The sequence below is a fragment of the Anser anser genome (genome assembly GCF_964211835.1).
Source record: "Anser anser genome assembly, chromosome: 2".
In the NCBI taxonomy this organism is placed as follows: domain Eukaryota; kingdom Metazoa; phylum Chordata; class Aves; order Anseriformes; family Anatidae; genus Anser; species Anser anser.
Genome location: NC_139721.1, coordinates 128,969,633 through 128,982,233, shown reverse-complemented (window position 1 = coordinate 128,982,233; position 12,601 = coordinate 128,969,633). Strand labels below are relative to the sequence as shown.

General features: G+C 39.6%; 2 protein-coding genes across 2 annotated transcripts in view; one reads left to right on the top strand and one right to left on the bottom strand.

Annotated features, from left to right (window-relative positions):
* Positions 1–521: 521 nt before the first annotated feature.
* TOMM7 (translocase of outer mitochondrial membrane 7) lies at positions 522–5,271 on the bottom strand. Its single transcript, XM_083824521.1, has 3 exons — positions 5,114–5,271; positions 1,920–1,968; positions 522–743 (listed from the first exon to the last, which is right to left on the bottom strand). The coding sequence occupies exons 1-3, from the start codon at positions 5,214–5,216 to the stop codon at positions 728–730; spliced, it is 168 nt and encodes a 55-aa protein (XP_083680647.1). The 5' UTR covers positions 5,217–5,271; the 3' UTR covers positions 522–727.
* The window catches only part of LOC310894442 (uncharacterized protein), a 26,526-nt gene continuing 19,147 nt past the window's right edge, over positions 5,223–12,601 (top strand). Inside the window, exons 1-5 of the mRNA XM_083824522.1 lie at positions 5,223–5,375; positions 6,291–6,361; positions 8,897–8,932; positions 9,959–10,102; positions 10,800–10,883. Of these exons, the coding sequence (XP_083680648.1) occupies positions 6,323–6,361; positions 8,897–8,932; positions 9,959–10,102; positions 10,800–10,883 (303 nt within the window). The 5' untranslated portion in view covers positions 5,223–5,375; positions 6,291–6,322. The remainder of the gene's footprint in view (positions 5,376–6,290; positions 6,362–8,896; positions 8,933–9,958; positions 10,103–10,799; positions 10,884–12,601) is intronic.

Here is a 12,601-nt window from a genome sequence, read left to right as displayed (position 1 = left end):
AATAATTTCTACTGTACACAAGCATACACACATACACAGCAATTTTGTCACGTACTCCCAACCCCACCCCCAAATTATGGAAAATTTAAATAGTATTTCAAGGTAAAATCAGAAGAAAAGTGTGCATCTAGGTTTTTTTTTGTTTTGTTTTTTCCCTTTTTTTTTTTTTTTAAAAAAAGCTATTTGACTATGCTGGGAAAAAACATACACATCTCTCAATCCTTAAGATATCCAGAGTTGAACAAGTCCAAAAGAAAAAGAAAACAAAAAACAGACCTGCACAGAGCAACCAGCTGCAGAGGCTTACCAACATTCAGGCAGAAATCTTTGAAAAATATCAAAATGTTTAGAACATCAGCTCAGTTTTCTTGTTATTGCGAAGAGGAATAGTTACCCGAAATTTAACCTTGTTATGACGACCTGTGGGGGTTGAACGTCAACAAATTTAGAAAAAAATCCGGTTATCATTCCTATAATAAAAAAATACTATATGTAATATAAAGACTTGAAAACAACGCATATGCATTCAAATGTGTTTATTTAATTACACTGTGATGCAAATAAGTTAGGTCCATATAAACTCCATTTTGTTGTATGTACAACCTATGTCATTAGCAAGCTGACTGAGCCAGCTGGTGTAAGTGTCCGCCTCATCCTCTGGAACATACACATCTTCAGACCCCTTCTCTGTCCATCGTCTGGTTCTAGAGCAGGACAGCCACATCTTTCATCCCCAAAGCAGACTGAAAGGGGGAAATGAAGGTCAGATTTGCAGTATGTGCTTGTTTTTAAGTGGATTTTTCAAAAACACAGGCCAGAAGAAACAGCCCTATAAAAGTACAGAATAAATGCTACCCCTAAAAAACACTGAAATAAAGCTACCTTTAAAATCAAATTTAAGCCTATGGAGCATGAACATGTGCCCAGAAAAATGAGCATCTGTAAGCTTTGGAGTAAAACCAAACACATGCTTCTAGTATCTGTATATCCTGTTGTACTAAACACTAACTTTATGTTGGGCAGACATATGCAATAAACCAAAAAAAAGTCTCAAGATGCTAGTGAAACTAAACAGAAATACTGCCAGAAAAAGAAAAAAAAATTACTTCAGCAACTTAGTTCTTAAGACAACAGGGTATTTTACTGAAACTGTAACATCCCTAAAAATGGGATTTCTACAGTTAATATATGACCTTGCAAACAATACACTCCAATCAATTATTTGTTTTAGCAGTATCTCTGGTTCCGTACAGTAAACAAAGCCATTTCAAGAACAGTAAGAGTCATGCTTCCTTCATAACTTCAATTTTAGAAGTCTGAGCTATGGAAACCCTCCAATAAAATTCAAATATCACAAGAATTCAAGCGTTATTAATGCCAGGATGTTGCAGCAGTAACAAATAGCCCCACAACAAACAGGCAACAAGAGCATATGAACTTTGATTCATTACAGTGATTAATATTAAAGGATATATCCCTTCATTTAATGCAGCTTTTACACAGTTTTACCACCCTACTTGCAAAGGGGGAAGGAGACTGGGTTTTATTTTAAACTCATGTTAGAAAGCTAAGTAGTTATTCCTAGGTGCAGAAAGAAACTTGCATAAACCACCCTTAGAACAGCTAAGAAGGGCAGCTCCCACTCAAAAAGTACAGGAAGTCCCATATATTAAAATCCGCATAAGATTAAGAGCAAAATACAAAGGCCCTCGTAAGAATTTGGTTTGCTGTCTTTTCTAGTTTGGATTTTTAAGGAAATAAGAACTGTGACCAGCTCTGTTATCACCCAAAATAATTAAAAACTATGGATGAAAGCAACTTTCACAGCTCTTACTGTCCAGCATGAACAGACAGAGATGACAATTAAAACCGTGACCATCTACACTGGTTTTGCATCTACATTTGGACCTGACACATACCTCCAGATTGTCGGCTCGGGCATTCCCGGATCCGCACCCCTCTTAAAACCTGAAGTGAAACACACATTAGATAAACGTACATATGTACGTGCAGACTTTTACACAGCTAAAATAGCATCAAATCATTCCAGCCCACTAAATTGCAATAAAAAGAACAGGGAGCTGTGATTCATGAAGACACAGACTCACCTCAACAGAAACTAAACATTATCAGGATTACAAAACAGTCAAAATAAATATGCTTGTGTGTATTTTCTTTATTATTACCTGTATCTCTATCTTACTTAAAATTCAGGGTCAGCTAGCTATGTGAGATGGTGGAAATGATTTACCCCAAATATCAAGGCACACGTGCATGCATACATATATACCCTGTCAAGGCTTTGGCTGGGATGGAGGTGTGTTTTTTTTTTTTTTCATAGAGGCTTGTATGATGCTGTGTTTTGGATTTCTGATGAAACTAGCGGTGATAACACCAATGTGTTAGTTGCTGCACAGCAGTGCTCGCACAGAGCCAAGGACTGTTTAACTTCTCACAGGGCCCTGCCAGCGAGCAGGCTGGGCGTGCAGCAGGAGCTGCGATGGGACACAGCCAGGACAGCTGGCCCAGGCTGGCCAGAGGGACATCCCACACCACATGGCTCAGCAATAACAGCTGGGGGAAAGGAGGAGGAAGGGGGGGATGTTCAGAGTGATGGCGTTTGTCTTCCCAAGAAACCATTACGTGTGATGGGCCCTGCTTTCCTGGGAGCAGCTGAATGCCTGCCTGCCGATGGGAAGCAGCAAATGGATTCCTTGGTTTGCTTCTACCTTAACCCATGAGTTCTCACACTTTTACCTTTCTGATTCTCTCCCGCACCTCACCTGGGGTGAGTGAGTGAGTGGCTGGGTGGTAACATGACCGTAACAACCCACACATGCAGATTTTAAGTGTTGTTATGAAAGCAACCTGGTCAGACAGCATCAACAGTGACACCTGTAACTGGTATAAGGGCTTGAGGCGATGTCCTGTGACAGCACCTGAACTTGCAGCAATATTGCAATAACAGTTCATTTAAATGAGGATTAGAGAATGCTAAATCTTAAACCAATTAAACTTAAAACCATTTTGGGGGAAGGGCATGGTTATTTACAGAGAGTTCATCCCCAGCTAATGACTCAAATACTGATTCACTAAAGCAAGTGTACACTAGAGAAGCAATTCAAGGTTCAGTTTACTAAATAGCTTTAACTCCTGGACTGTAAATTAAGTCCTGAAACAGGATCAGGAAAGACACGCGTTGTTCAACAACATGCTTACTATGTTTACTGTATAGAAATTGACGTTATATGGAAAAAACATATTTACAGACTATAAAATCAATGACAACTTTCCTGAAACACAGGCCATGAAGGTTAATGGAAAAACTTAGATTAACTTCATGGACACTGGGTCAGCCCTTTGAAGATAACCTTGTCTGATTTGAGGCTATTAAACATTCTGACCTATTTTCTTTCACTGCCACACTTTCCAGCAGAAGTGATTTAAAATTCATGAAATCATATTAGCAGTCAAACTATGTGTGTGAAACAGATTTAGCTAATGTTTCTGTTTTTTTCTTTTTGTTTGTTTTGTTTTTTTTCCCCTAGTACTTTTAAATAAGCAAGCCAATTCAACAAAACCGTACTGGTCTAATTCACCTAAGAGGGGCAGACGCTTCAAAACAAACATTAAAAAACAAACAAACAACAAAAAAGTAACCTGACCAATGACCTGGAATTGCACATATCAGAATCCCTTGTACCTACTCTGAACATCCCATCCTGACCTAGGTCTTCCAGAGAAAATTAAAACAAATAGCTGAAAATTTCATTGCCTATGTTTAGTTTAGCACGCGTTTCATATACATGGGTCAATACCACAGTTTACCTTGAATCAGTGGCACCAAGCACTGTGTAGCCCCTTGCCTGTGTAACTGCTATACAAAAGAGGTTCTTCCAATTCGACAGAATTTGAGTGGCTGCCACCTAAAAATGTCTTTGGCAGACAAGGGTGGCACCTGCTTACACTTTATATCCTTTTATTAATTACAGCAGGCAAACTTGTAAGAAGACAACATAGATGTGGAACAGCGTACTTATCACTTGGAGGTAAGAAATTAAACTTCTACAATTTTGTTTCTTAGGGTTACGTAACAGAAACATACCAAGCACCCCGACAGCCCTGCCCATGGCAGGGGTTGGAACTAGGTGATCTTTAAGGTCCCTTCCATAGCTTCCACTCTATGGTATCGGTACAGCTGCAAACACAGTTAAGGTGGCTTTAAATAAAGTGCTTCGAGTTATATGCGTTCCTCAGAGCAAAGAGTGATTTTCTCAGATACTGGCGTAAAAGTGAAACCAACAGAAAACCTCAGCAGGAACAAAAGTAGGTCGCGAAGCACTGCTGAAATCCCACCCCAAAATAACCAATTCTGAAATAATCGATAAACTAAGAATGAAAATGTAATTAAACTTTAATCTGATGCTGTCATATGGTTTTACCCGTCGTGTTCGAAGTGACCCCTTTCACTTCTAGCCACTAATGCACGTGTGTAAGTGATTACGTATTAAGTGCCTCAGCCCTTTAAGTTGGGTTTATATTTTATATATGTTTATATGTAATATTAATTCCCCTCAATTAAAAGACCCATTCGGCTCTGTCTGCAAGCACTTAGAGCCCCCGCTCGCTGCCGTGTTAGCGCTCAAGGTGAAGATGTCTGCCAGTTTCGGCTGCCTCTCCCAGAAGGCCCGACAGATTTCGGGCAGGAGGCCGCCACGCGAGCCGTGCCTGGTGGCTTCCCCGGGACCCTTTGGCATGAGAGCAGCGAACAGAAGCGCCAGGCCCATCGCACACACACACTGTTAAGCAGGCCCTGCCCTTCAGCCACCCCCATCGGCGGCACACCGCCTCGACCCAGCGGCACCACCGCGGGGCCGGCTGCCGGGCCCTGCGCAAACGCACCCCGAAGCCCGGCCGCCGCTCGGGGGCTGAGCCAAGCGGCCCGGGGAGGCCGCCACCTCCGCCCGGCCGCACACCCTGCCTCAGCCAGGGGGGCCCCGAGCCCCCTGCCCGCACCCCCCGAGCCCCGAGGCGGGGGCCGCCCAAGGGAGGCCCCGCTCGGTCGCCGGGCGGCGGAGGCCCGCGGGAGGCCGTCGCCCCCGCCGCCACTGACCTAGGTAGAGCACGACGGGGATGAAGCCCCAGCGGATGGCGAACTGGCCGCCCTTGAAGAGCTGCTGCAGCCGCTGCTTGGCCTCCTTGCTCAGCTTCGGCATGCCGGCGGCGGGGGGAAGAGGGAGGAGGAGCCGGGCCGCGATCGTCACTCGGCGCCGACGGGGCGGGTCTCCGACGGGGAGGCCGGGAAGGGGGAGGCTCAGCCCGCCCCGGCCTGCCCTGGGGGGTTCATCTGGTCGACAAGGGGGGTGAGGAAAGCTGTAGGTCGTTTGTTTGTTTGTTTATTTATTTAATTAATTAATTCCCGCAGCTCTCAGGTTTGTGCTCAGGCCTCGCGCGCCGCTCCTGTGGAGGCTGGGAAGGGGCTTCTGGTAAGGGAAAGGTGAAGGCGGAGTGCCGAGACGAGCGGCTCGGAGAGAAGCGGGAGCTGCTCCTCCCGGCTGCGGTAACCGACGGCGTGATCCCGTGAGACGTGGGTGCTGGGAGCGGCAAGTTGGGCGAGAGTAATCGGGGGGAAGTGTTGCGGTTTCAGACCTAATTCTTAAAAAGCGCCAATACACAGCTTATGGCTTGTTGTCCCTGCGCACTCAGAGCCTGGGTAAGCATTAAGGCACTTTTTGAACTTCTAAATGAGTGCATCTGGTCTCAGCGAGACTTCTTTGCAGTGCCTTAACCCCCAAGCTGCTGTCAGTGTGACACCACCGCTTATGGGACATCTTACCGCCTGATGTCGGTGCCAGCAAGTTTTGTCACGGCCGTACTGTTTTCATTCCTGCCCAGGTAGTCTGCTGCATGTTGCTGTAATGCCACATCCAGGCCTGCGTGTTCCTAATATCACTGAAGTGGCAGCAGTATTAACACTGGCAGTCTGTATCGTCTGCTAACTGGGTCAAACTCCTGCCGTAGTTTGGAGGGGATTTAATTGCATATAGAAACTTGGGGGGAAAAAAAATTCACCAAAGAAATTGCTGCTTGTGGTAGACCAGGAGTCCATTCAGTTTTGTTTATAATCATGGTTTACAGTATTAGTTTACCTAGGCAATAACTTCTAGCTCTGTAGCCTACTTGTCACATTAGGAACAACTAAAGGACAGTGCTTTTATATGCAAAGAAAAATTCCAGGGCTATAACAAATGTCATTTATACAAATAGCTTTTCCACATTTTTTCTTCTAGTGCATGGATGCATATTCTGCCCTTCAGAGACAATGAAGATACGAATTTGTAGCTCGCTCCTTGTTTCCCAGGTATGGACAGGTAGCAAGCTGCATGAGTGATCCACAGTTTGCTTTTCCAAATGTCTACTCAAAGTCAAGATGTGGGTTATATGGGAGTATTGTGGTGATGTGGTGACAAACATGCTATCCGTCATGGTATAGAACGCACAAACAGCCTGTCCTCATGAAAACCCATGCATATGTGCTGTGCTTTCATATGCATTAAACACGTGATGGGTGACACCAGTAATTCTAGTCATGTGGCTGATGTATCTAATGATGTAGTAGGTAAAGTTCAGTTCATGAGTGGCTTCTTTATCAGCCACATAGCTTATCCCTGAAGCTGAAGGCCGCCATGAGGCCTCCCCTCAATCTCTTTTTCTCTGGGCTGAACAAACCCAGTGACGTCAGCTGCTGCTCATACGTCTCACCCTCTAGACCCCTCACCATGTTTGTAGCCCTTCTTTGGAAGCTCTCTAATAGTTTTATGTCCTTCTTACATTGTGGTGCCCAAAACTGCACGCGGTTTTGCAAAACTGCACACAGGACTCAGCATATTAAGTTATTCACACAGAATAACACACAATTTCTCCTTTTGGTGTCATTTCCATTCACCTATGCCTGCTCAGTAATGTAATGATATTACATTGATGATTACAGCATGTAATGATAGATTTTTGGGATTCCAAGAGAATGAACAGAAGGGATTCATTTTAAGTAATTCTACATGCAGCCCTGTCAACGAATTACTTCTAAGATGTCCAACATATCCAACAATTACTTTTAACATATCTAACATCCTCATACAAAGATGATCAGAGGGCTGGAACACCTCTCCTCTGAGGACAGGCTGAGGGAGTTTGGGTTGTTGTTGGGATTGTGGTAATGCTTCTGTGAAGGGTATTGGTTTTACTTGAATTATTTATTTTCTTTTGTCTGATAATCAAGACAAAAGCACTTGAAATGGTGTGCCCAGGAAATCAGAGAAACAACAGCCATAATTGTTGGGTGACAAAAGTAGTAATACTATCTGTATTGAAAGCTTTTCATTACAGAAAAACCCTTTGAATTTCTTTTGTCATGTAGTTCATGTGACCAGCAACAACTGTAAAATCTGAAATAAAGTTGCAGGGTTTTTAACTGGCACAAGAACGCGAATCCGTACTGTTTTTTTTGTTTGTGTGTTTTAATTTGATTAGCAGTAATTCTGTACGTGCTGTGTTTTCATAGCAAAGAAATACCACTGTGAACTGACCACATGCTTCCATTTTTAATAGGTGAGAGAGACAACAGAGATTCTTGTGGACAAGTCTGAATCATTTAAGCTTCAGTCTCTGGTTCAGGGAAATAATGGCACTCTGATGGCTTTAGCCATTTTTGTTGCCTTGTACAAGGGGTACATTTCAGGTCAGAGAATTCCAGACCTCTGAAGTTTTATCTCAATACAGCACAAACCCATGCAATAGTGTATGCAATACAGCAGGCTGGAGAATGAGACAAAATGAAGTAACCTGTTAAGGTCTTGAGACAAATTACTGTAAGCTCTACAAGGGAAATCCCTGTGTACCTCCATTATGCAATTACCACTCTTCCTTTTGAGATTTCCTCTTCCATTTACTGTGAAGAAACTGGATTAAATTAATCTGCTGGAAAACAAAGTTAAAGTTTGGTTCTGTTTAGGAGTAACTTATATTTTGAAGATACTATGGTAGATATTTTATACTGTAAATCATTATAAACAAACAATAAAAGAACTTAAGACATATTTAACAGATTTCCAGTCCGGGGTGCATCTTTATGATGTCAGTGAAAAAGGGTAGTATATAATTCCTAGGCTTTATGTTTTACTTAATTATTATGATTAAACTTTCTATAGTGCCCTAGTAATGATAGTCTTTTTTTTCCGTTCCATTTTAGTATTCCCATTCATTTAGTTTAATAAATCCCAGCTACTCTGCAGTACCACTGCTCTTGGAAATGCTGCTTGTCAGTTTGTGGAGATCACATTTCACAGAAACAAATAGGAATGGAAAGCACTACAGTCAAAATAAAAATAAAAATAAAAACACACACACACACAAAAACAAACAAATGAAAAAACACCCTAAGGCTGTGTGATTATGCCATTTGGAAAATGTCAGAACTCTAAAATGTCTCTTTTTCTCTTGATTGTTGTAAGAGCAAGATTACTTGGGGTTTAATGTATTTGGGTTTTTGCATTTAGCATGTTTTCAAAACATACTTGGAATGCAGAGCAATGACACACAACATTTTTCTGTCCAGATTACAGTCTCTTTCATATGAATTTCTGTGTGATACTCATTGGCTGTACTCTAGACACTGTGTAATATTGGATATTTCTAAAAATATATATATATATTGTCAGACGCATATCTAGAAAATTAGTAAAGGGTGATCACTTTAAGTGAATCTACAGTGGTAGAAACAAAAGGGAAAGTGTATTTTTTAAATATATTTAATATAATTAATGTACTATTGATTTGTTAAAAAAAAAAAAAGATGGAGTTGGGTGCAAAGCAATAATTACATTATTTTTCATTACAGCTCCTGAGGCCAGTGACAGAGAAACAGCAGTCTGAGGTGAGACAGCATTCAACAAAACCTCATCAAATGTTTTCAGAGTTCCTTGAGAAAAAGTACTGTTGTGCTTAAAAATTGAATATTATGTGCTCCACAGTACTTTCATTTGAACCTGACCTTCCCATTCTCCCTATCTTCATTTAATAATGAAAATCAGTGGTTACATTAAAGATACTGCTACTTTTTACTATAAGGAGTTATCCTAAAAATGTAGGAGTTGTATGGATGTTTTTATGATTGTAGTACTTGGCCAGGGATGAAAACAATCATCTGAGTGTTTGCATACTTACAGTGATATGCAGAAGTCTGATGGATGAAAGGATTTTCTGAGGCCAAAACTAATATCTATGTTCACTCATTCTTGGTTTTTTAATAAAGCTTTTTTCTTTTTCTTTTTTTTTTTTTTTTAAAGCATCTGAGCAGTAAAGATCTCAATTTCAGAAAGGTTTTCATCTAAAGATACTGGAATGTATAATTCTCACTTGTCCACAAATTACAACTAGATTTTTGATGCTGAAGAATATGTTATTGTAACAGCACATGCCCCTAAAGATTTTACAGGATTTAAAAGATGCTTGGTTTAGGCAGGTTTTTGCTATGAAACATGATGAGGAAAACAGTGGTTATATTTGGATTTCCAAAACAGTCTTTGCTCTTATTATACTTGTTTTTATACCAATTCTGATCTTAGTATCTGAGTACATTGTATTAATGTTAGGTAACACCAAAACAACTGAGAATGTAAGTCTTTGCTATCAGTTGACAGCATTGCATATGAAAATGAAATATTTCTCTTTGGTACAGAATGTGGAATTTGAGCATTTGAAAAACAAAATTTTAATTAAAATTCATGTATAACTTCCTTTCTTCAGAGAGTTGTCGTAATTGTATGTCCTTAACAACCACCTACAAAAGAGCAAATATGCTGCTGAAATAACTTTTTCTGACAATGAAATATTTGAAAATCATAACCAATCAATGCACAGCATTAACTTCACTGATTTAGAGTGGTGCTTTTTCGTTTAGATTCTACAAAGAAATGTATATAACAACAATTATCTCCCTTTTATAAGCAAAGAGAAAACAAATAGTAAAGCAAAAAGAAGCACCTTGGAGTTGAAACATTCCAGATGGATTTGGAACAGTTCTGTGTGGATTTTCTGCCAGAATGTGAGTTTGTTTTGTTTTTCTAATTTGAGTCATTGTTAAAAAAAAAACAGTATTTTCCAGTTACTGTTTATACCTGTATGTATCCTTTTTCCTTTGATACAAAACAAGAACAATGTTTGTTAAAATGAAAATATAAACATAAATAAATTTGAATTTTATAAGCATAGCTTTAATTCTTAGTTCAAAGATATTCTAGGTTTTAGTGTTGTCATTATAATAGTTTCTAACAACTCATGTAATGCAATGAGAGGATGCAATTGCAGAAGAATTCAGAGCATAATAGGTATGGTAAAAACCTGTGTGTTTCTAGAGTTTGAATAAGATTACCCAGTCAACAAAGAAAATGTGTCAAGTATGTACTAATTCTCTCCCAGCATATCTAAATGTTGAACAAATTAGGAAATTAATATCTGCATTCAGTTTATCTGCCTTGATTGTTCACTCTGGGTAAATTCACTTCAGAAACTTAGGGAAAAACTTTTTGGCACATTCCAAATTCAGCATGGCCTAATTGTGATGTGAAGAGCAGTTCACATCTCTTCTTGCCAAGCTTCATTGGAATCCACTGCATGAGCTTCCTTCTGGAATGGTGATGTTCCAGAAGGAACATCAAGTTTCAGAACTTGAATTTGAACCAGTATTAACAAAAGTATCAGCATTTATGTCTGACTGTATTTTTCATGTTTTGATAGTTCAGATTTCACTCCAAATTGAGATCTTCAGCACAGGGAAGATTAGAACCAGTAAAGGAGTAATTAAGGCCTCTCATACATACCCAAAGGTGATCCTGGAAAGTTCTTTTCTTCCTTTTCAAGTCATATTTAGTGCTGTCAGGATTAAGTGAAGAGCACCTCATGGTTAATGAGGTTTTCACCATTAAAACTTAATCTCTTAAAGAGCTGTCCCTTTTGACTTTAATACTTTAAAAAAAAAGTCTGTTTTAGCATGATTATATGCCATATTTAACCCAGATGGATGTTTTTAGATTTTACTGATTTTAAACTATTGTCCAGCATCTTCTGTCTGTATTGACAGCCTAAGTCGTGTATCTGTAAGTGTCTTTCACTGTCGCCTTTCACTGTTTCCTATAAAATGTTATATGAACTCCTAAAGTTTTTATTTTGAATGACAGACATTTCAGCAAGAATTTTATCATATGCAGAGGATATTCAAGGAACTCTTGAGAGTTCCTTATGTTCTGCATTATAAAGTCTGTTAGACATACCTGACACAATCTGACCCTGATTTTCAAACATTTGAAAGGCCCAAATAAAATTACATTTCTATAATACTTTCATTCTTTTTTTCAAGTGTACATTAAGTGTACATCTAAAGAAACTGCATTGTACTACTCCAGTTTGGGTTTAGGTAGCAGCCACAAGAGATTAAATGCTGTTAAGTGTAATGAAGTGTGAAGATGACAAGATAAATGAACCAGAGGCACCTCATCTTCCAACGCACAGTGGCACAGGTTTTGTATTCCAGACACAAATGTCACCTTGGGGTTGAAGTCATAGTAGATGAATCGCTGTAAGTATAACTGAGATAGTTTTTGTTTGTTTTTCTCCAATTACCTTTGTGCTTTAAATACAGTCCTCCTGAGTCAAGCAATGAGTTAATTGCCTGTGAGATTTGTGATGGAAAGTTCTGTCTGAAATAAACACAGTACTAAAAGTTTTTCTTTCTTTTCAGACATTGGGAGGAAGGACTGCTTTTAGTGACAGGGTACTAGACTAGACTGATACTGGTCTCCTGGGATGCTAGTACTTGACTGATACGTATAGCTCAGTATATTAGAATTGTTAACTGTATCGTAGCAAAATATTTTTCTGTAGTTTTTCTAATAATCCCTTTAAAGCCATGTGCAGAATGTTACTTCCCATGTGAATATTAGTTCTGACAACTCTGGTATGAATGTTGTGTTGGCGGACTTTTGAAAATGTGAAGGACAGGAATCAGCCAGTGAGCCTAGAGGGGACTTCAAAAAGATATTTACAAATTATTTAGCTACTATAAAAAAAGAAAAAAGAGAAGCTGACTAAAGGTCTCAATTAATACATTGTATCAGCTTCTCTCTCAGTTTAGTTCCCCTTCTTTGTTACATTAAGACAACATTGATCTAAAATTTATTAGCAGTGTTTCATTAACACCAGGGGAGGGCAGGCTTGAATTGGAAACTATTCTTGCTACTTCAATTACTTGAACTTAAAATAACAGATAGTCCCTCGAGCTCAAAGCTGATGGAATTTCTCTACTATTCTAATTACTCTTCCACTGGATAAAAGCTTCTTTACAATTGCTGTTTGACAAAATGAATGTTTTGCTGTGTTGCAGAAAGAACAGTGAATGTTTAAATAAAGATGATAATATGAAAGTGGATGAGTCAGTTTATTAGCAGCTGTGTTCTATTCACAGGGGAGAATCCATGCTGCTTAATAATTAATCACGTATATCTTAAAACGTTTTTTAAAAATGAGTGAATATCATTATCCCCGCTTT